The sequence below is a fragment of the Acanthisitta chloris genome, unplaced genomic scaffold (genome assembly GCF_000695815.1).
Source record: "Acanthisitta chloris isolate BGI_N310 unplaced genomic scaffold, ASM69581v1 scaffold18268, whole genome shotgun sequence".
Lineage (NCBI taxonomy): Eukaryota > Metazoa > Chordata > Aves > Passeriformes > Acanthisittidae > Acanthisitta > Acanthisitta chloris.
Genome location: NW_008685569.1, coordinates 1 through 24,686, shown reverse-complemented (window position 1 = coordinate 24,686; position 24,686 = coordinate 1). Strand labels below are relative to the sequence as shown.

General features: G+C 38.5%; 1 protein-coding gene across 1 annotated transcript in view; it reads left to right on the top strand.

Annotated features, from left to right (window-relative positions):
- TBC1D19 (TBC1 domain family, member 19) overlaps positions 1 to 10,449 on the top strand; it is a gene marked incomplete at its 5' end in the record, with an annotated part of 30,663 nt that extends 20,214 nt beyond the window's left edge. The window contains 8 exons of the mRNA XM_009079817.1: positions 381 to 465; positions 2,394 to 2,438; positions 3,684 to 3,716; positions 6,030 to 6,139; positions 7,297 to 7,388; positions 8,110 to 8,225; positions 9,024 to 9,094; positions 10,066 to 10,449. Of these exons, the coding sequence (XP_009078065.1) occupies positions 381 to 465; positions 2,394 to 2,438; positions 3,684 to 3,716; positions 6,030 to 6,139; positions 7,297 to 7,388; positions 8,110 to 8,225; positions 9,024 to 9,094; positions 10,066 to 10,140 (627 nt within the window). The remainder of the gene's footprint in view (positions 1 to 380; positions 466 to 2,393; positions 2,439 to 3,683; positions 3,717 to 6,029; positions 6,140 to 7,296; positions 7,389 to 8,109; positions 8,226 to 9,023; positions 9,095 to 10,065) is intronic.
- Positions 10,450 to 24,686: the final 14,237 nt, after the last annotated feature.

The following is a 24,686-nucleotide window of genomic DNA, read 5'->3' as shown; positions in this document are numbered from 1 at the left end:
GCACACATGTGAGAATGTAAATGTCTCATTTGCTTATTCACTGCAAGGACTTACCCAGGTCATAGTAACTGAATAGAAAAATGGCCTAATAGACATCAAAGCAGCCACTAAAGTTGTGACAGAAGGGGATAAGCACCTGTGAAAAGGGAGGGTTGGAAAATGTGGATACTTTACTGACAACAAATGAATGTGAAGGTAAAATCATAGCAAGTTCAAAGTGAGTCTGGAAATTTGAATGTGAAAATAAACAAAGTCAATCAAGAGCTTTCAAGCTCTCTTCAGTAGCATCTAATAGGTGCCAGTTAAGTCAGGTCCTTAAATTTGACATTGCTTTGTTGAGGAGTAAATCAGCTGACTTTCCTATGCTGTCTTTTCTACAGGTATTGCTCTGTTTTTCCCGAGATACTTCTGTACTGGAGCACTTTTCTTACAGCAGTGCCACCCCACCCAAATCATACATAGGAGGTAAAAGGAATTGTCTTAAAAGAGATCATATCGATTTCTGTTGACTGCTGCAGTAATACAGGATGTGAATTTGCTTTGTCTTCATTGCACCTAGTAGACTACATATACATTAATGTATAAGGCAAACTCCCTGCATCCTGTTGACTTCTGCAGATTCTATTATGACAGTATAGGAGCTGGTCACATCAAGGCCAGATTGCAATGTTGTTCTTTTACTGCAGTTTCCTGTGTGTAATTCTGCAGTGTTTTATCAAAATAAATGAAGCACACAACTATGACATTATGGTAAAATCTTGACAACATCTGTCTTCGTAAGAACTAGAAATTTAAATACACAATGTTGTCCTCTTCAAGTTTAATAAATTTAGCAATGCTAAGTGGCTATGGAATGTATCTTCCCAAAGCAGTGAGTTTTGCAGATATTTGTAGACAGGAGCAGAACATGTTGCTGAAGAATTGTGAGTTCTCTTTAAGGATGTGAGAGCGTAGAGCTTTACCAAGCATAATTACACTGATTTTTTTAAAAGCCTTGGCATTTTCCAGAGTGTCAACTTATTTTTGGATGTTCTTTGGCTTAAGTTTTCATCCTTTTTCTTAACAGTCTTAAATTTATCTGTTCAGTCCACTTGCCTTCTCTGCCAGCTTCTAATGCTATACCTCTGGACTCTTGTTTTCCTGCTGCTTAGAGCCTCACCTGCCTTGGCTTTACCCAGAGGTTCCTAATTTCACCTTCCTCCTTGAGTCATTCAGTGATCCAATCACTTTTTTTTTTCCATGTACCTTAACCTTCTACATTCCCATTTTCTTCCTTGGCCCCTGGTGTCTGCATATTTAGCTAAATGTGATCCCCAAGTACTTTGAGCAGAACCTCTGCTGAGAGTTTTCCTCTTGCTGCTTCTTATGTCAATAGAGGTAATGTTTGTTTTCTAATTTTTTAATTCCTTCTTTATTGCTTTTAGATGTTTTCTCTCTCATTAGCTGAATTAGGGAGTTTTCTTTACCTACCTTGAATGAGCAAAGGGCTCACCTGAGAGCAGAACAACAGACACAGAGCCATGGCAGCCCAGAAACACAGCTATGGGGAACATCCTATGTATTCCTACTCAAATCTGGGGAATGAAGTTGTTGATATCTAAATCTGTGCAGTGTAAATCCAAAAGGCTTGTAGGTCCTATTTTTGGCTAATTTTCCACGAGATATGCTTTATGCTAAAAATACTCTCCTTCCAGATTACAACCCCCAGCTGCACAGCAAGCAAGCTATTGAAAGGAAAAGTAGAAAATATTTTTTAGTTTAATGAAACAACTCATTTCTGTAATTGGAAAATACTGGATTTTATTTTCACGGGGTGGTAGGCAAAGGTTTTGAAGGTTAGTTTTGATTTTAATTCAGTCAGTTCATGCTACAGGAAAATATCGAAGTCCATTGAACCTGACAAAAGTTCCCTGTGCTAAATTCTTCTGTGTACAGTGAACAGAATACACAGAGACCTAAAGGATCTCTGAATGTTCTCTATATTTTCATGTAAGTAATTGCATTTTCAGGTTGAATTTTCTCCTTTTGAAACTTAAACAATTACAAGTTTTAATCAGTTGCAATTATGCATAATAACACCTTTATATTTCTGAATAAATTGTTGATGTTTAATAATGGATTTGGGATGATTAGATTCTACAGTTAAAATATGGTTTACTAATGTGTTCATTTTGCAGGGAAGATAAAAACTTATAGGGTCAGACTATATGATCAGTGATTTTCTTGGCTTAGTCTTTTGTGTCGAACATATTACTTAAACGTTTGTTGTGTCTGAACTGCACCATCCATGTTATGGTTTTTATAATTGTAACTTAGAATCTACTTTTAAAATTCAAATCTTTACGCGTTTTAACAGCTTGATACCATTTTCTTTCTGGTTTGGTGGTTCACAGGAAAACTCGGCATGGAAGAATACGCTGTTTTCTATCCTCCAAACGGTACGAATTGTGCTATTGCCTCCTCTACTGGTAGATTGGAAAGAGACAGGATTTTTTTTTTCTCAGCTACATGGTAACTTCTTTCTCAATTACAAGTTACGTTTTGCTGTTTTTCTGTGAAATTCAGTAATTTACAGGAGTGAGCTGGACTGAAGATACTCCAAATCCGCAGTCAGCCTCGTGTTAGCAGTCCCATACGGAATTTGTCTGTGTGTGTGGGAAGGAGAAGGAAAACAACTTGTGGTGCAGCAGCTTGTGTTCCAGCCTTATGTCACCACTCCCAGGATCTGAATGATACATGCTGAAACTCTCTGACCTCCCAGCTTTTCAGCACTCAGCAAACCACACCCTGAATGCTTTTCCTTTCAAAATGTGTGTTCACATTAAAAATTCAGACATAGCTAATCTGTCTGATTTTAAGTTCATATCATTGCTGTTGTTGAGACTTATTATTAAAATTGTTTTGATCAACTATTCCTTTGACCATTTCAACCCCTGTCTACTGAATCCTCTCCCTGGTCTTGCACTGCATTTGTATTTTAAGTTCAAGCTCTTTGCTCTTTCAAGGCCTTATGTCACCAGTCTTAGATCTGTATCTCTGGCCTTGTCTTTTTATGTCTTCTGTGTTTCAGTGGAGTCGGTTGCAGCACATACTTTTGTTCCCCCTTGTTCCATGCTTGCCTCTGCAATTCCTTGCAGCTTTGTAGCCATGAAGCATTGTTTTTATGATCTTTTGCTGAAGCAGCTCCCTCTTACTGGTCCTATATGAAAACTAGTGAATGGGAGCTAAGATCAGCTGGAAAGGAAAGAGAGTTGTCATGCTACAGCTGCCAAGTACTGTAAATGTTTTATCTGATTACTACATGAATTACTAGAGGTCTTGGCTTCCTTTTTTTTTTCCTGCTCCATTCTTGTCAGTGCATGACATTTACAGGTTGTCATTTATCTGAAATTAGGTTCTGATATCAGCAAAGCTTATACGTAACAACTTCATGGAAACTGAGCTTTACTTGGCTTTCTAGGAACTATAGTTCGTGTTTAAGCCTGTAGTTGATTGTCTTGAAGTAAATGAGACTGTACTTAAATATTTACAAGATTGAGATCTCTGCAGGTGCCATAACAAGGAAATATCTTATTCCTACAGGAGGCAGAATAAAATCTAATAAATTGGAGGGGAAATAACTTTTTTTGCTTGGATAAAAAGTACTATAAAAGAACAAAACAAGAAATATTTTTGTTTTGTAGGTGTAATCCCTTTTCATGGCTTTTCTATGTATGGTAAGTGTGACTTTCATAAACTATAACCTCGGGATTGCTTTTTACCATATTGCAGTTTAAAGCTGAATGTGATTTTCTGCAACTTTTAAGCCTGTGTGTATTCTGTTTCTTTGTGTATGAAGACTGTTGTATGTAATGTTAAAAACTCCAGACTCTTTATATTATTTATATTGCAGCTCACTACCATATGGGAGTTCCTTCTTTGAGAGCTAATAGCTGAGCTAATCTATGCACCTTAATGTGTGTGAATAGAGGGATAAAACTTGTTCAGAGTGCTCTTTTCTTGTTTGTTTCACGTCTGGATAGATCAAGTTACCTGTGAAAAGAGATCTGAAAAACATAAATTAGGTGAAAGGTTTGTTGCTGGATCTATGTGCTTACAAGAGGTATTAAAAGAGCATTACATTTGGTTGCTACTTCACTGCACAGAGGCAAGCACAAATATCAACAGGATTTTTAGGAGAAAGAAAAATCCTTGGATTTCATATGTTACAAGGCAGCTATTGCAGATGTACTCCAGCAATGTGAGACTAGTCATGGCTTTTATGTTTTTTCCTTTGATTTATCAAAGGTCTTTCTGGCACCACAGGGCAAGCAAATTAAGATTATATTTAAAATGCTGGTTTTTGCTAATAATGAAGTTGATTATACAATCATTAAAATCACACCATTGAAATATGAAATGCAGATTTGAACCTGAGTAGGGAATCTTCAGTCTTTGACGTAATGAACACTTTAGTTACAAGCTCTTCCTTTGGTACTCACTGGGAGGCTTTCACTTGTTCTGTGTGAACAGCTTTTCAAAATGTTTGGATTTGACTCTGCCCTTGAGAACAGTGTCTCCCAAACCTGGGTGTGAATTTCCTCCCTCCCTCCTGTCCTGGCTCTTTGCAGGGCTCAGAATATGCTGGCTGCAGAAGGAGGGGGGCTGAAAAACAAGGCAGCAGAAACACAGCAGTGCAGCTCCAGGCTGGGGGTGCAGTGGTTGGGCCCAGAGCACTGTGTGTTCTGTGCTGTGCTGCTGCACGAGGAAGTCTCTGAGTCCTTATGTAAATCCTGTACTCTTTTTCCTGTTTGCATGCATACATCTGCAGGGTGCCAGCTGCCAGACACTGTTCAGTTACCCTCCTGGCCTTTATGGACATATGTACACTGCCAGGTCTTGCACCTCCACCTTCAGTCGTTGAAAACACTAGTAACACTCTCTGCTTTTCTTACCCCTACATGAATACACGTTTCTGTGAACATCTCACCCTGCCTTAGCACCCTACCTCTCATACACATGCACCAGTTTTTTATTAAGCCACCTTCTCTGATATGTAGATAGGAAAATAAATTCACACATGCATAGATCCATATATATATGTACATATATCTATGTGTGTATGTATACATATGTATGCAGACAACTCTATCCATATCCCTAGCTTAGTGTACATAAACCTGGGAGGGGAAGGTGAATGTAGAGGTGAACACTATGAGTGTGTTAAACTGTCATCCAAAATGAGTGTACCTGTAAAATGAAGCAGTCTGCATGGTGAGTGGACAGATAAAAAGGCTGTTGAGAAAAATGTGTAAGGACAACTGTGAAAATGCATTGAACGGGTAGAGTATCAATCTGGTTATGTTTGTGCAGCATATACATAGAACAGATTTATCTATATGCTAGACTTTTACAAAAGGAAAAAGTTTAAGAGCTGCTCTTTACAAATGGAGTCAATTCTTACTTGAATTGCTGTACTAAAAGACTTCCAAATAGTAAACTACCAAATGTCCATGGTTTACACATCTTGTGAGAAATAAACAGGTCATACATATGTGATGTTATTGTGGCAACCAAAAGCTATTTTTAAAATATTTTCATTTTCACAACATCCATCTCGAAGCAGTCTTGAAAATGGGGAACCAGTTTGGAGCTGGTCACTAGCCCCAGGGTACACTGGAAGTTAAGGATGATTGAATCAAAAACGTGCACTGTTGAACATCCTATTGCCCAACACCCCAGAGAAGCTACCCTTAAAGCATGTTTCTTACCCTTCAGCCAGTGCTGTAGTGAGCAGGTTCTAACTAGTTTAGATTCTTGAAATATATACAGCAGTTACCTCAAATGTATTGTACTCCCTTTCTTGACTTTTTGCATTAAAGGATACTCTGTTATAGAATACTTCTTTCTCAGTAATTGGTTTAGTATTGTTTTTGTAAGTTGTGCTACTATAAATTACTTGGTTTTTCCTCATACTTCATGCACTTAATCATTGAACTCTTTTAGCAGTTTATGGTGTTGAGTCAACTATACTTCTTTTATCCTTTCAGTTGCTCCACTTTGTTTTCTGTACCATGAACCTTCCAAATTGTATCAGATATTCCGTGAGATGTATGTGCGTTTTTTCTTCAGACTCCATTCCATCTCTTCTCATCCCTCTGTAAGTTCATTAGGAATTAAACCCACTCACTTGATACCTGTTTGCTACAGAACACCAATATACAGTGGCATGGTTTTCTATGCAATTGAAATACATCCTTTGAAAGATTATAAAATATTTCAGGCAAGCTTGGGAAAATTATTAGGAAATTCCAGTTTGGATATTGTTGTTTACTATGCCAATGTTAGTCTTTGCTATATCTTGTACCTTATTAAAATAGTAAGTTCTCATTTTATGAGGGTGTGGAGTTTTTTGGTAAGAGTTAAGTTTTTTGATGTAATGTACACACCTAAGAATTGTCTGGGGTAGAGGGATTAAAATATAGTCATATGTATACAGATATTATTTCAGTTGTATCAAGTTAATGTCTGTTTCTTGAAGCATCTTGCTGTGGCAGCACATGCTGTTTAGCACTGTTAGGTGAATGTAAATCATTTGGTTACATTTATGAGCAGGACCAACTATCTTGAATGTAAGACAATTGTAGAAATTGGCTCATCTTCTCCTTCTGAAGAATGAAACATAGTGAATATTATGTTTTTCTCTTTCAAAAAGTGCTGAATAGTCATATTGCTTTTTGAAAACATTTCCTCATTAAAAGAAAATCCTTTCCTTGATACACCATTTCAAGGCTGTGAATTGTGCTTTCCATCATTAGTAGTAGGGAAACAAGTCAAACAGGAGTCTACTCATGTCCATGGTAATTTTAAAAAGAAATTTACAATGTGGTTATATTTAACTTTTTCTTGTAGCTATCCCCATTGCTGTTCTGTTTTAGTTATCAGAGAGATACTTTTTCTCACATCCTCTATTTTATTAGTGCAACTGAGGTCTGTTTCATCAAAGTGAAATATTTCAAGTAGGTCATATTATAGTAGCTCACTAAGTACTTAGACAAACACCATAAGAAACTTAGAGCTGAAAGGGACAATCAGAACATACTATGTTTCTAATACATGCATAGAATTCTAGGAGCAAAGCTTTAAGTAGCTGAAGGTGTTAGAGCTGCTTGTGCCTTTCTTCACTGAGTTGTATATTATACCATTAATAGTTCTATTGCTTGAATTAAAAATTCTTGTATACTTAGATGCTGATACTGTTTTCTGAGATTTGACAGGATGAGTGTTAGTATTCAGGGTATGATCTTGCTTCTTTAGGGCATTGTATCATTGTGTTTGCTTTTTGAGACTCTGCTACAAACCCATCTGCCCCAGCTCTTTTATCACCTCAGAGAAATTGGAGCTCAGCCGTAAGTACTTCTCTCTGGCTTCTTACCAATGTTACAGGTTCATTGTTGTGGAAATGCTGTTCTGTAATCTATAGGAAAGGACTCAAAAGTGCAAACATCAGTGTGCCATTTTTCCTTGGCAGTCAGTTGGAGTCCTTTGTCTAACCTGCATGTCTGTGCTTTGTGTGTTCTTCTGTGTGCTCTAGGAAAAAAAGAGCAGAATTGCCCTGTGAGAAACACTGCATTATTCAGCTAAGTTTCAGTACTTCATGTCAGATCTGAAGGAAATAAATGATTTATTTCCTAGGGGACACAGAGATGTGTTAGTACAGCAGAGGGTACCTGGAGAGAGAGCAAGAGGCTGTTAGTTGATAGGGAACTCATGGCACCAAGTGCAATAGAACCTGAAAACCTTTTTGTCATAATTGATATCTATCTTAATAGCATAATAGCAGCAAGGATGAAACACTGAGGGTGATAATAGCTGAGGATCACTCTAATGTGATTGTTTGATCAGAATGATAACGAGAATGATATTAGCACTTTATCAAATCAGATGCTAAATAGTTTTATGGTGGCTAGTGCAAATTAAAATGTTGATTACTAATGGACTGAGAGAATATGGCTATTCTTCCTGGAAGAGAAATTCAGAGGGATAATGGAATATTTTCAATTTACAGAGGATCTATCTGATCATTAGGGGAGACAGAAATGTAATAATTTGTTTTTCACTTGTTTGCAGGCTACGAATTTCCTTTAAATGGATGGTACGAGCATTTTCTGGTTATTTAGCTACAGATCAGCTCCTGCTTCTGTGGGACAGAATCCTGGGATACAACTCTCTAGAAATTCTTGCTGGTAATAGAATTGTTTTTACAAAACAGGTTAAGTCTGGGTGAATGTAAGACAAATGCATGTTAGCTTCAATGTATTTTGTGCAAGAAGAAAACAGTTGCTCTTCGAATGCTGAAAGCAGATTACATACATGCCAAAGAATATAACTTCTAGAAAACTAGAATTGCATAAATACTGCATCTCTAACAAAAATATGTGAGGTAATTTGCTAAGTGCTCTTCGAATGATCTTGTAGCTTCAGTGGTGCTGGTAAATGAATTCATCAGTTTTCACAAAGTACAAGATTCATGTTACTCATTTATGGCAAGTACTTCAGTACCTAGAGCAACTGAGAGCCCCCCTGGTTTTGCTGGATTTCTCCCTTAGAAGGGCCATCATTTAAGAGACTTTGAAAGTTTTGTACTTAAATAATGTCCTCGGATTTATGAAGGTTTAAGATGGGGGTTTTAAAGGACATGTATCCTCAGTTGGGTCAGTTTTTAAACATGAAGTAGGTGAATAAAAGAGAAAAGGGTTTCATTCCATTTGTATATATATATAAGACAGCTTGTCCTTTTCAATGAAAAGCTAATCATCTGAAACTCAGGTGTTTTCCCTCAGACTTTTCTGCAAGAATGTTGTGTGTTTCCTGTATGTTTAAAAGAGTGGCCAAAGAAACTCAAACACAGCCACCTGTTGTATGTTATCCTTCAGAATCAAAATAATGAATCTAAAGGAATGAAAACTGGTATTTTACATCAAGGTTAATTCTAACTACTAATTAAGAGGTCAGGAACTTAAATATTGGGCATTTTCTTTCAGTCCTGGCAGCTGCTGTGTTTGCTTTCCGAGCAGTCAACCTGATGGAGGTGACATCACTGGCTGCAGCTGAAGTAAGGATAAGTTTCAGTTGGAGGAGATTGAAATAGTTTCTGATGCTTTGCCAATAAGAGTAACTTAAGCTTCACATGGCACATGGGACATAGTGCAAATCTTTCTGTCTAAATTCTTACCTTAGATTAAAAAATAAGGAAATTGTGAACATGCAGTACTTAACACTGCCTTTCTGGAGTGAAAGGAAATATACTCTCTTTGCTACAAAAATGCAGTGTCATAAAATTATTTTGTACAATTAGATTTTTTCTGGTTTAATATATAATCTGTGTTTGTGGGTTATATTGTTTGTGAAATATTGTAGAAGTTTGTACTTTTTTTCTCAGTGCATTTTAATGGAGTTGCTTCTGTGCTATAAATTATGAAAATTTTGTAAGATTGCTTTTTCAATAGAAATCTGAAATTTCACTGCCATGGGAAAATGAAGAAAGTGAAGTCATTAAGATGAAAATTATAATTGTTTATACGTAGTAACTTGTTAATTTTTTTTTACAAAAAGTACAGTGATGCATTTTTTCTAAACTTTGAGAGTTTGTGATTGCTTTCTTTGGGTTCTTTTAAATATACTTTTATGAGAAGACATGGACTATTTGAGGCATTACATAGGACTTCACAAGTACTAGCCAAGCCACAGGATAAGGATTCTTAATTCCCAATTATTTTTAGAAGCGAGTTGAAATGTTAGACCCCTTATTCACCCGTGATGCCATGTATATTTGAAGTAAGGCTAAAGGCTAAAATGAACTTACTTGGTTCATATACATAAACATATGCTTTTCCTTTGAAATGTTAGAATCAAAACTAATGCAAAAGGTTCTGACATAAACCAGCACAATTGGTTTTGGCCAGCTCTGAATCTAATTATTGATAATATTGTCAGTATTTGAATCTTTTTCTGACTTCTTGACTTGCTTTAAGGAAATTTGATTCAAATGTCAAGTTTAACAAGCCTTTTTGGTTTTCATCCTAGGCTGTACTTGCTGACCTTTCAACCCTGAAAGTTATGCCTCTTCTTCAAATCTTCTTGTTTGCTACTGTGACTTGATCTGCTTCAACAATACTTATACCACAATCCAGTCTTTCTGGAGAAGCTAAGCATCAACTATGCAATGTCTGCATAAAACCAAAATTAAACTCTCTGTATAATATCACTTTAGAAATCATTACCTTAAGATTTTCTAGCTGCAAAGAGTAACTTTGCACACGATTGTGTGCAGTGCATGCTGATGAATTCCACTGTAACAGCAACAGTTATTCCTTGTACATTGGGAACGACTGACTACTCATGCAGTTAACAATATGAATTGCTGTCTAAAATGCATGTAATATTAAATTAAATAAAGTAAGTGTAATTTGTGATCTGAGTTTTGTGATGTTAATGTCAGAGTTGTAGAAGCTCTCTTTTAATATGAAATTACTTTTTCAAGCTCACAGCTTAGAGGATATCAGCTCAAATGCTGTCAGTTGAGAAAATAAAGATACTTTAACTTGCAAGATATTTTTTTCTCCTTTTCTGAGAAAAAGATAGGATCATAGACAAGTTCTATTATCTCTATTTTATTCTCTGAAAAAGATAGGATCATAGACAAGTTCTGTTATCTCTATCTTATTCTCCTCACAGAAATGTGCTCCCTGTTTTTTCTCATGTTAGCTGCTTCTGTTTATTCTTTTCATACGCAGAGATGGAGTCATACATTCCCCATTCATCTTCAGTTAGGTATACAGCTATCTCAGGCATCTGCTAAACTCCTACCCAGAGTCCCATCAAAGGCCTCATGGCATAAAATATTTTCCCCTGTAGAGAAGGCCTGAGCTTCCTTCAGAACTTGTTGGAGCCAGTCCTTGCATGAGGCAAAATATTCCCCTGAGAACGATGCCAAGAGTCCTTTTGCTGTGCCCCACACCCTCTTTGGGAGAGCATTTGACAGTTTTCCAGCCTCTGTGATTCAACAGCTCAGGCTTCAGTTCAAAATGCAAACTCATATTGATGTGTGACAGATTGTCACTACCCTGTGAGGCTGACATCATCTGGTAGCTAGCAGACCTTTCTGTGAGGTCTTCCAGACTTTTTTCCACTGATTTGTTTAATACCAAGGTTAGAATCAGCAATCTGATTCGGTTAAATGTATCCTAACATCTGAAAAAGGCTCAAAGCCAAAAAAACATATAGCCACTGAGGTTGCAGTAGGATTTGTCTTTGCTAGTTTGCATACATGTAGTTGTCATCATTTGTCAGAAATACTTAATGTAGGTCAGTGTAACAGGAATCCTTCGTGGTTTGCTCAAAATTTGACAAGTGATCTAAGCTGTAGTCTCAGATAGGGTTATGAACTTCATGTCTTTGATTCTTCTTGTCTAGGATAATGTAGTAAGAAACCTTCTGAATTTTTGTAGACTGCTAGGAAATTTCAAGGCTAATTTTAAAAAAGGTAAACTTGTGGACTCAATATGATCATTTCTTATAGAAAGAACCAAACTGCTTAATAGATAGAGTGTATCTAATGAGAATATTTGGGGTAATTTTGTTCTGGATAACAGAGAAAATTAATCTTTTCCTTAACATTTGCCAGAAATGGTTTTAACTGTTTAACTAGAGGTTTTTCTATAACATTTAGTTTTTAAAAAGAAGACATGTGAGTGCTTTTATCCTTACAGCAAGTATTACCCTGTTTTATATATGGGGAATGGAGGCATAGAAAGATTAAGTGATTTGCTGAAGATTACAGAGTAAATTCCTAAAAGGGTTGAGCAGTCTCTCCTCTCCTGAATTCCTGTTTACACTTCTGGATACTCAGTTTGTGTATTAACTGCAAGGCCTTATTTCATCTTTATATCAATACATAATGTACATCTACCTGTAAAAATGCAGCACTTTGCAGCTGGTAAAGACTGTAAGATTAGGTAGCAATTTAGAAATTACAGTGTTATCAAGCAGTCACAAGGACTGTGGCTCAGTAAGGTCATGACAAGGTTACCGTGGCTTTTAGGGAATTAAAAGTGTTTACTAACTAGTAAGGGAGATTCCCTGCAGGGCTGCTGAGCCTCTAATTCCCATCACTCTGGGCAAGTACTTGGTGCAGAATCTGAACATTACCCATTCCATATTGGGTTTTCAAGCATCTCCCTTGTGTCTCCTCCACTGGGATACTTCAGCTCCTGTTCCTGACCTCCACTGGTGTTTCTCCTGTTGGCTGGACAGGGAACCTTATGCTCTGCAGCTCGTGTGGGTCCAGCCCTGGCTGCTCCACATGCCTGGGGTGATGCTGTGCCTCTTACTTCTGGGTTGGCCAAAGGCCACAGGCAGTGCTTGAACCAGGTACCATACAGACCTGCTATAGCAGCAAATCTCTTGAAAACCTCTGCTGCCTTTTGTCAGATGTACAAGTTGCCTTTTTTGAGACATGGAAAGATGTATAAAGACAGACATTTACTCAGGAATAATGAGTATAATTGCTTTAAAAATGGGATTAAGATAAATTAAAAAATTAAGTAGATCCTCACCTTGGGCTTCAACTATGCTGTTAGATTTTTATATCTTTTTAAAGATCTGTTTTTAAAAGTTGTTTTTACTGAAGTGGTATTGTTTTCATGTTCCATTCGGTTACTCATTTAGTTCCAACAAAATATTGTGTTTCAGGCCCTGCCTGATACTTGTATTTTTAATCTCCCTTGCTTAAATAACACTCATTTAAAATTTATTTTCCTTTTAATATTGAAATGACTGGTTTCTATCTTGCAGCTACATACTTCTCCTGCATGCACAGGTAGTATCAATTATTTAAGTTTTAATCCTTTAACTTTACAGATCAGTTCAAACTTGGATGTCTGTAGTCTATCATTTGACTTCCAAATTCCTAAAACTCCTTTTTCATTTTTTTTTCTGTTTTAAGCAATGGTCAGATGTGATAGTACACTCATATCTAAATTGATAATTACATTGGTTTAAACAAGCTCAGCTGAATGTTCAGTGACTCAGTCTAGCCAAATTGTTTTTCTTGGTCTGTTCTTCCCTATCTCTAATCAAATATAAACAGATATTTCAATACAAGAACCAATTGTCTCCATATTTATAGATACAGATCAATTCTTTGCTGCTTAGGATTCTGGCCGTGCTCTCAAGGGTTTCTTGTAATGTCAAAATCAACTGTTGTAAAAATGCAAAATAAATAGGCTTGTCTAAAAATGTACCTAAGTTATCTTCCTTCAGTACTTCCAAAAATATGTTGAAGCTCAAATCTTGATGGCTGGGTAATGGAACAGTTGAATAGCTAGAAGAGTTTATAATTTTTAGTGGAATTTTTTTGTCATAGTAACAAATTGTATTATGAGAAATGGAGAGAGTATGAAGACTGTAAAACAGTTAGATGGCTCAGTAAAGAGAAAAGGCTGGAGAGAGTCTCCAGTTTTAAGACACATTTCTACTTGTTGCCAGAAACCAGAAAAAAAAATTATGCTGCAGTTTATGCCTCTTTTACTGTTTTCTAATGACTTTTATAAAATTCTTCCAACAGGACTGAAAGGATTCCTTGAAACAGAATTTCTGTGTGGAGTTCAGTTTGGGGAAAGGAATATAGCAAGCTGCTAATTAATGCTAGATAAGCATTTTAGAAAAGATACTGAAACATACTGCAAAACTGAAGGGCTCTCTCTTCAGTGAGGAAGGGGAAGAGCCTTTCAACATATTTTGACAAATCAGTAAAATCTTCTGCCCAGTATTTCATGTGAGGAAACGGGTGAGGGTGGGGGCGGATGCCGCCAGGGCGACGGGAGCTGCTGGGTGCTTCCTTTTCCCTCTTTTCCTCCAGGCTGTTCCTGTCCATGCCTGGCTGCTTGCAGGTGCTGCAGCAGCAGCTTCCATCCCCACGGCCCACACAGGAAAGGCAATTAGCTGAAGCACGTATTTGAGATCAACAGAGCTTTGTGTTGCACAGCCAGACACAGCAGGTTTCCTCTGGTCCCAGCAAGTGCACTTGGGCACGGGAGTGCAGAGGGCCAAGGTGAGGGACCCCAGGAATGGCCCCAGGAGTGGCTAATGCCCCCAGCAGAGGGGCATTTGCCAGCCTTCCTGTCGGCCTGGGCAGCACCAGCAGGAGAAACCACCCCTGCGAATAATCCCCCCTCCAGGAGCCACAGGAATTATACTGAGTTTCAGAAGAAATGCTGAAGGACAACTGTGGTGGGTTGTTTGGTTTTTTTACAGCTTTAGGACTCAGTACAGGAGGGGAAAAATACCCCTTGTAGCAAAGGCTGTGCTTGTTGTGAGGGACCACAAATAGCAAATAACCACAGAGTAATCCAACATCTCTAGAATCCAGAATAAGTTATGGTGCTGTTTGAAATCACAGAATCAAAGAGTTTTAGGGGTTGGAATGGACATTACAGATGATCTAGTCACAACCCCCTGCCCTGGGCAGGGACATCTCCCAGCAGAGCAGGTTGCTCAAGGCTTTATCCAGCCTGACTCTGAACACTGCCAGGGTTGGGGCAGCCACAGCCTCCCTGGGCAACCTGGGACAGTGTCTCACCACCCTCACAGGAAAAAATCTTTTTCTAATATCTAACCTAAACTTCCCCTCCTTCAATTTGAACCCATTACCCCTTGTCCTATCACTGCAGTTCCTAACACAGAGTCCCTCTCTGGCTCCTCTGTAGACTCTGCAGATATTGAAAAGTTGCTGTGAGGTTTCCACACAGTCTTCTCTTCTCCAGGCTGAACAGCCCCAACTTCCTCAGCCTGTCCTCACAGGGGAGATGCTCCAGTCCTCTTAGGAGTTTCGTGACCTCTTCTGGACTTGCTCCAACAGTTCCATGTCCTTCTTATATTGAGGGCACCAGAACTGTGTGCAGTATTCCAGGTGGGGTCTCACCAGAGCAGAGCAGAGAGGGAGAATCACCTCCTTCATCCTGCTGGCCACACTGCTTTGGATGTAGCCCAGGATTCAATTGGCTTTCTGGACTGCCATCGCAGACTGCAGCTCATGGTGAGTTTCTCAATCACTGGAAGTTTTTCCTGCACACTTCATGCTCAGCTTTTCCAGTACCTTAACAGAACCACTAATGCAGGGAAGATAATTTTGATCCAGCAGTATGACAGTTGGGCTCTGCTTTAAAACACTGTTAAAATGTCTCAGCTTGTCTTTTTTAATTAGGCAGTTAATAGTATGCCTACCAAATGGTGGCATTACTGGCCAATTATGCTTTGGAGAAGCATCTCAGGTTACTTGTCTGTTCTGCAGATGACACAGTGCAGCACAAGTTCCTCTTGGGAAAAGACTGCAACACATAAATGGTGGTAACATGATTGTACTGTGCTAAATACTGATGGAGGAATCAGCCTTAACATTAATACAGGGTGAGAAATACTGCTTTTCAGCAATTTTTTTTTGGAGTCTTTAAGGCCAGGGAGGTTCACCTAGTTCTGTGTCTTGTCAGACATTGCTAGTTAGAGGAGGTGAACTTGAGGGTCTGTGAAGAAAGATGCAGTGGGGCCTCCATGTGCCCACATTTCAAAATCAGCATGTTGCTGTAGATGTTGGACTACTGATATGTGCAAACAGTTATCTCTGGAGAACTGGCCTTATGGAGGACCACGGGGCTCTGCCAAGTGACACTGTGTTTGGCTGAACAATTTGAACAAATTGTTTCTTTTGGGATTATGACCAAAATAAATGGAATAGCTAACAAAAGAGTTAAAGCTTACAGTTTGTGCAAGACAAAGCCTGTGACCAATTTCTGTGCTTTGTTTTAAACAAAAAAGTCTGTATCAGGTTGCTAAGAGACAAGTTGGAATTTGATAGTAAAAGACAAAATGTAATGTTTTATCTACCTAATGTGTTTTATTAGGGATGTGATAGTTCATTTTATTCAAGTCGTGTTCCATGTACAGTCTATGATTTATTTTTTTTCTGAAAAGCTCTGTTTGGGATAGTTATGGCCTTGATAAGTCCAATTATGACCAGTAAATCAGCACAAATACATGTTACAAAAAGCAGTAATTTTAATTTTCTATCTGCTCAGGACTATTTATTATCTAAATTTGTTTGATAATAAGTCTAGTGTCACAACATTTTCCCTTTTCTTCCTTTTTTTCTCAAGTACATCTAGGTTACAGAAGCATGAGCATTGCTTTGAAGCCCAATCCTTGTTCTTTAATGTTAACATCAAGTGATAACTGTGGAAAACTGGCACAGTTACAGCTTGCAGCACTCACATGGGTGGTGATGAAGTTCTCTCCATCATTTCTGTCATAAAGACATAATCAGATATTTAATTTTAGCTTGTGATACATTTGAGATGTTCTAACCATAACCAGTTGCTGAAGGCACTGCAGTTAACTGATAGACATGGGAAAGTGGTGCTGTGAGTATTAATACCCCTCACCATTAAGACAGAGGAAGGAGAGCATGTCTCCCACCTGTCTCACACTCGTGGAAAGCATTTCCACTGTGGGGAAAGTGATTGTGGAAAGAAAAGGTGCTCAAACCCTGTAGACTATGATCTCTGCAACACAGAAAGGAATCATTTGCTATTTGTGTATTTAACAAAGTATATTTTCTTCTCCTGACTTTATATTGCATCTTTATTCAGCAATTAATAGGTGTGTCAAAAGGTGTTTCTGAATTTTTCACTATCTTTTTCTTTTAAAAGCTTGAGCAAGTTTTGTTAATCATACAAGAGATGAAATGTCTTTTTGATACGTTTGTATAAATTTTGAAATTCAGACTTGTACCACTAGATGTTTCTGTTTCAGAGCTTTGTCTCCTCTCTTCTCTTTTCACAATATTCAGCAAACATCCTTGCATAGTTTTGTCTAATCTGGTTTTCCTGTCTTTATGAAGTTTACAGGTTGCAGAAAATAAAAACCTTTCTGATTAGGGTTCTCATGTTTTCTTGAACATCCTATGTCACCAGTCTCAATGCCAACACTGGAGAAACTTTGTGGAGATGGGGTGTGCTGAATGCCTGCCAGGCTTTCAGTTAGGAGGGGATAATGGAGAGGAGCAAGGGAAGTTATAGACATCATAGTAAGTGCAAATTTTTTCAGGTTGAATGTTAACCCAAGTGTTCACTCAAAGCTGGAAAACCCCTGACAAGACCTTATTGAGCACCTTGGCTTTGAAAGAAATCCCACACAGCAGTGCTATGTACTAACTCTCAAGCAGGTAATGGAATATATTCCCAGAAAACTCATCCCTACTACTGGACTTTGGTTTGAGGGAAGGGTCAAGATGGGAGATTGTACAAATAAACTTCCTTGTTTTGTATACACTAGGATCTTTACACAATATTCTAGAACATGAGGATAGGACAAAATAAAAGTATTTTTTTCAGGGGAAAAACAGAGAATGGTGAAATTTGGGCAAAGAAAAAAACCCAAGCAAATATCACCTTACATGGTATGTACTATAGTAATTTGCAATGTTAGAGGCTTTTTTCTAGTTTGTCAAATTTTTCCTGGTCTTTGCAAAATAGTAAAATTCTCCCCAGGAGTTTGTAAAAATCTTCATTTTTGAAGTAAACTCTGGGGATAGACAGGATCTAGTCAAACTTATTTTAGAAATCTAGCACTTAAATGGCTAAAATGCTTTTGCAAGGCTCCCTTTATTGTCAGTGAAGAGAATCAAGTGTTTGAAGAGTTGTCAGATCTTAGATGCTTCTTTCAGTAGGAAACTAACAACCTGAAGTTCCCATTACTCTCTTTTGATTCTAAAGGGATTAGGAGTTTACTGTCTCTGATTTAGAATTTTAGTTGAGCCCTTCCCCATGTTTCCTATTAACTGCCATGAACAGTTTAGAAAGAACTGCTGAAACTCATTAAACAGTAGATAAATAATAAATAATATGATCTATCCTGTATGGTCATATCAGAGAAAGCTGACAGACAGCATTGAATGCAGAACGTTTTTGTCCCATCCTTAACAAAAACTCTCCCAATTTCATCATGATGCAGATAAAGAAATAAAAAAAGTCCAGATCCAAGGAAGATCATTCAATTCCAGTGCTCAAGGAAGCTTAGCGCATTGCCCACAAGCTGCCAAGTACCACAACCTGCAAAGCAAGCAGGAACTAAAATGAACTGTGTGTACTCTTTCTGAAAATGTAAGCAATGGATGAAATTTTACTCTTTTTTTTTTTTCCCTGAGAAATACAGCTGTTTGTGGTAAGTCATAATGCCAAATGCCCAAGGGTGTGTTCTGACAGTAGGAAGATGGTCTGTATCCAATGACCTTGTCACTGAGGTCTCCAATGATTTTTCTCTATTGCCCAAACCAAAACTTATTAAAATTGAGACAATATACCTATTATTTGATTTTCCCAGCAATGGTTTCTGTATCTCCTTAAACTTTCTGGGTGATTTGAGACTAGCTGTCTCTGCCTCTGTGAAATGATCTTATTTATTAGGTGCTGTGTCACTCGTAGTACCTGGCAGTGCATGCCATGGATCTAGAGAGCTCCTGTTTACAGGATGTACAACTTGCCTGCAGAAATTCCAGGAAACAGTCTGCTTGCTGTGACCTCAGAGCAGCCATTTCAATTTACCACAAACCATCTGACAATAGAATTGTATTTACACGATACACATGTTCACTAGGCTTTTTATTACTATCTGTTAGTCACAGATCATGAGAATATAATCTCCCACTCACTGAAGCTTTGGCCTCTGATTGAGTGATTGCTCATTCCACTTTTCAATCAGCAGCTGCTAAAATTACCAGAACCATAGTTGAAGGAAAAGCTTTCTGGTCACTTTCTTCTTGCTTCTTCATAAGGTCATAAACATTCTTTGCCCTTACCCCAAATATTGTCTTAAAAGGGAAAATTATTTCCATTGTAAATAATTAACCTGACAGCATTTTTCTGACCCTGCTCATTCAGGTAAAGAGCAGTTCTATATAATACAAACTGACAGGGCTTTAGTTCCTTATTTAGACAGGAAGAAAAATATATTCTGCAAGTTACCACTTACATTATTTTTAATGCAACAATGACTTTACAGCCACTGAGAAGATTACAACTAATCCCTCTACCAGCCTGAGTAGGCAGAATCCATCCTGACAGTTCCTGTTACAAGCAAGTAGGAACTCTTTTTTTTCCAAGTGAAAACGTTCCCAAACACGTCCCAGGAGGCAGCCTTCAACACTTGCTGCAATCACAAGTATGTGCTAAATTATTATGTCCAAGTGGTATTTTTTTAAATGTGATTTTTATTCTTTTTTTTTTTTGCACATAGTTTGTCAGTATGCTTGTTATAAGTGGAAAGCTAGTCATGTGCAGTACTGATTCTCATCACCACCTGATTGATTTTTGCCTTGTTTCCTGTGTAGCAGGAAGGGAGGGAATAAGAAGACACAAAGCACTGACTGTCTCTATTTAGGTAAAGGTGGATTTAGAGATTTACTGAGATTCAAGGAAGGTGAAAGATTATGTACATACTGGGGTGTTTTTTTCTTTTGGCAATGATCTGCACTCCCTTCCCCCTGAGACAGCCTTTTACAGTGAGTCACCTCTACAGCTATCACTTCTGCCTTGAAATGTGTTGAATTCTCAGATTTCTTGAAAACTGCAAAAAGACAGGCAGCAACTTATTTTTAATGTATGGATTTGTTGTGTTAATATTGATGCTCATTAAAAGTCAGGAATGGTTACATTGATCATTTAAAGACAGTTTGAACCACAAAAGAACTGATTATGATTTTACTGTGGATGCAAAATCACCACAATCAAAACCTTAAAATTTAATAAGATGTCTGGAATTTTACAGCTTGGCAATCAGTTCTGGCAAAACCAGTTACAGTGAGGTATGTTCTGAGTAGATCAGATGATGAGAGGAGCTCTGTCGCATCATGATCTCCAAGACTGTCCCTTGGCAGTACTTAACATACTTCTGATCACCTAAATCTGTAATGCATTCATTTCCACTAGGGTTTTTGTGTTACTTCAAATGCCCTTTAGCTGTCAAAACACATAACAACCCATCACTTTGTTGTAATCTAACTGATGTGCCAAATAATAGTCAGTCAGATAGCAAGATCTCTGCTCCTGCATCACCAGTAGGATTGTGTCCTGGCAAGCTGTTTGGCTCCTACTACAGATTGCAGAAATCAAAGTGCTGCCTGAAATATTTCAGACACTCATTCTGCCATTGTTTTCCTTCAGACTTAGTATATCCGGATATGCCTCCAGATCTTGTGTAAATAGATTGAGTCTTTGTTTATCTTTTGAAATAAACAGAATCCAACCACAGTCTGCCTAGCCAACATCTTCTAGCTGGAATGGCATCTTTGTTCCCATAAAGAACTCAACAAATTGAAAAAAAGGATAAGCAAAGCTTCCACGCAAATAGGATGCTCAGCTGCCATGAACATTTGCTGAACACTGTGTGTTCTAAGACTTCATTTGTATTTGTCTTTACTCCATAAGAGTTAAAGGAAAAAACAGCCTTCTGCAATACTTGTGACTGAAAAAAGATATCTAAAATTAGGTGACTTAATCAAAAGGTTCTTTGCAGATCAGCAGCTCTGGTTTGCACTTAATGACTGCTCCTTCTCACCAGTTGAGAGAGGTTTTTTCATTTTTGCAGCATTTTAGCCTATTACCAGACAATTTGCTCATTTGAGACATACCTAGACTCTTGGTCATTGATAAGAAGATCATAAGGGCTAGTACTATCATCAGGTAAGGAAGATGTTTCATTCACTTCTATTCTCTCAGTTCTGACTTCATTATTGGACTGAGGTAACATCTATGACCCATAGTTTCTTAGTCCATTACAGCTGGAAATACAGGGCCACTTAAAATACTTGTATAGTTTTCCCTTTAACTACCTCTCCCTCCTCAAAACATAAAGTTCAGTAACCCACAAAAAAACTGGGAAGGGTTCCTAAACTGATTCTCTCATCCTGTCAAATATAAAACCTACAAAATTCTAACTTCATTTGAGATTTATCAGCACATGAAATCCAAGAACTAGAAAGTTCTGCTCTGAAGAACAATGGAAGGATGAGAGTGATGGAGGACAGGACTCAAAAAGCCTCTCAGGTTATCCATACAGCAAAGCACACTCAGAAAATTTGACCAAGACTGTAGGAGTCCATTAATACTGAGCAGGACTCATGACAGAGAGTAACATAAATAGCTGAACTCTTAGTCCTTGAGACCAGTTTGCTCCCTCCAAATAGATAAACATCCACACTTGTGGGAAATACTGTTGCAACACATTGTCAACAATATGGCACACACCAGTGCCAGACCTTTGGCAGGGCAGGAGGCTGTATTTAAAGCAGACCTTGAAATGGAACACCTTCCCCCCCCCCCCCCCAGTGTCCTCACGCTCAGGGGCACAGGGACATGTGCTTCCACCACGGCCATGGTGACCAGGATGCTCATCTGACACTGTGATGCCTGTGTTCAGACTTTGGGTCCAGCATCCATTGCAATTACATGGGGGCAAAGTGTCATCAGCAGTGAAGTCCTCCTCATGTCTCCTGGGTTCTTAGGCTGGCAACCATGCCCAGATTTTGGATATGCCTCTTTGTAGCCTTTAGCAGCTGATAGTGATCAGTGTCTCCTCTATCCAGTTCCACCTCTGTGAGTCATCAGGATTTCTTCACTGCTCTTTTTCTCCAGAACTGGGTGTCTTGTGAAACTTGGTACAGACATGCTGGGTGATGACCTGCTAATTTGGATGCCATTCTCACAGTCCCTGCTGTGAGCCCTTTTGCTGCTGTGTGCTCTATCCAGTGCCCCCACACCCAGACATTACCATTCATTCTCCAATTCACACCAATTCCAGCGTTTCTGTTACAGCGTTTACACCCAGAAAACAATCTAAACCACTCTAATTGCAAGCATACTAACCCTAAGTACCACAGGCTCTGCTGATGAATGGGGCAGGTGACCTAATGATGAAGGACCTAGCAAAAAGGCTGAGATACTCAACACCCTCTTTCCTTTGTTCTTTACTAGCAAGGTCAGCGCTCAGGCCTCACAGAGCTCCTTGGGATGGAATGACTACTAACGGTAGAGGAAGGTTGAATTGCAGACACTTTAGCAAATTAAATGTTTGCAGGGCCTTAGGGCTGGACAGGAGGTGCTTGTAAAGATGCTGAGGAAGCTGAGTAATGTCGTGCTGCTTCCTATCACCTTTGCAAGGCTGTGGCAATCAGATGGAATTTCCAGTTACTGGGAAAAAAAAGCAAATGTCACATCTATCATCAAAGCAAGGTGCAGGAAACTGTAGAACAGTCAACCTTACTCAGCATCTCTCTCAGAAGATTATGAAGCAAATCTTTCTGTAAGCCACTTCTGGGATAACAAAGGACAAGGGGATAAGAGCAATATACATTGATTTTAGCAAGACTTTTGCCACGGTTTCCACGGCATCTTTCTGGTCCAGTAGGGACCAGGTAAGTGGTTGAGGTGGGTGGAAAGCAGTCTGAACCACTCTACATAAAAAGTAATGTTCAACACTCTGAAATAAAACCAGCGTGTCGTTATGAGTGGTGTTCCTCAGGGCTGAGTAGGGGTGTTAGACTACGTGGACTCCAGAGGTCATACATTTTTCTTTAATTCTGTGATCACACCTTGCAGGGCACCCAGGAGAATTTGTGTCCTTGTAATGAAACTGCAAGTTATTTAGCTTCCTGTGAATTAATGAGTTATACTGCAGCCATTCCTTGATTCTGAACTTATGCAGCCAATTCTGCATGAGACAGAGTGGCAGTGCATCATGAGGTGTTTCCAGTTAATATGCTTCTCACTGTGAGCTCTTCTGCCAAGGTGTGCTGACCAGCAGTGACCTCCCTCCAACCCTGGAACACAGGTATTGCCTGAAAACAATCCATTCCATGCTTCCTGATTTGGGGACCTCTAGTTGAAAGCAAGAGGTGAAAATGAACTGATGTTGCAAGAGGATTTTTAACAAGGATCATTTTCTATTTCAGGCCCACAGTGTTTTCATTGAAGAGCTCCCTGTTAGCCTTCCCATCTCACAGCTATTCTGATGCTGGGCATTGCTCTACAGGACTTGTGCAGTCTGTATCCTTTGCCTCCAGTGACTCTCAGCTAAAACAGTTCACACTCATCCAGGAGACTTGCCTCTTTCATGTACACTTTATGCATATGCCTCCAGTGACTCTCAGCTAAAACAGTTCACACTCATCCAGGAGACTTGCCTCTTTCATGTACACTTTATGCATACCTCTCTCTTTGTATTTTAAATTTAACTAATTAATTAAATCAATGGCTGGTTTCTTTGTTTCCATCTGGGAAATTTACTGTGCTCTAGCTCCCCTCCCTAAAGTTAAACACTGAACAAACTTTCTTAAGATACAGGCTTTTCACTGTTTTCTTTGCACAAGATCTGGTCAGATACTGCTGGTCTTTAAAGGCTGTTGTGTTCATCAACACAAGTGATAAGAATACATACAGACTTCAAAATTCAAACAGAGTTTGTTAGGTTTGGATGCGTTTCCCAAATCTTCATATGCTAAGTGACTACTTTAAAGTTTGGCTATTTTTTTCCCATAAAAATACATTTCAGCTGGGATGGAGTAGGCATGCTGACTGTGCTGCTAGAGAAATTGTTTCCTGCTGCATTTAATAGTATTTGTGCTGCATTATTTCCTCATGTATTATGTATCTAAGATATTAAATTGAATTTGGTCTTTAAAGCCTCTCGTTAAACGGCTCTAAACAGAAGGGTGGAAAATCCCACAGGTTTATGTGGCACAAAGCACAAAATAGATTTTGCTCCCATTCAGTAGCTTGATGGAAACATCTTCAGGAAAACTTTTTTTTTGTCCAAGTTTTAAGCGCAATGAATTTGGGCTTTAATCTCTGGGAGGACTCAGTTTTTCTGATTTTGGTTGTGCAGGATGAGATTTAAACCACTTTTTTTTTCACCCCCATATTGTTGTTTTGAGAGACTTGGAGCACACGCTGAACCGAAACGACTGCATTGCTGGTGAGATAAGGGCAAGTTTAACAAAGTCCAAGGTCTCAGAGTTTTTTTGTTTGGGATTTTTTTTTGCTTTTCTTTTTGGGATTTTTTTTTTGCCTTTTTTTGTTGTTTTTTTTTTGTTTGGCTTATTTGTCTTGTTGAGGTTTTTTTTGTTTGGGTTTTTTTGTTATTTGTTTTGCTGGTTTTGTTTGGGTTGTTTCGTTGGTTTTTTTTGTTAGGTTTTTTGGTATTTTCTGTGATTTTTTGTTTTGTAGGCTTTTTGTTTTGTTGGTTTTTTGTTTTGTTGGGTTTTTAATTTCTTTTTTTTTGTACTTTTGTCCTTTTTTTGTTTTTTTTTGTTTGTTTGTTTGGGGTTTGGGGTTGTCTTTTCTGTTTGATTTTGGTTTTTTTTCTTTGTTTGGGGTGTTTCGTTTTTTCTTTGGGTTTATTTTTTTTTTGCTCGTTTGTTTGTTTGGGTTTTTTTTTCCGTGTAGCTAAAACACCTAATTTTCACATCATGCCTTTCTCCAACGTGGCTAAACACCCTATCTCCATCTGAGAGTGCTCAGCCACACACTATCCTCTCCGAGCACCGCGGATCCAGCTCTCCGCAGCGTCCCGGCGTGATAGCATAGAGTAAAATGTTTGCA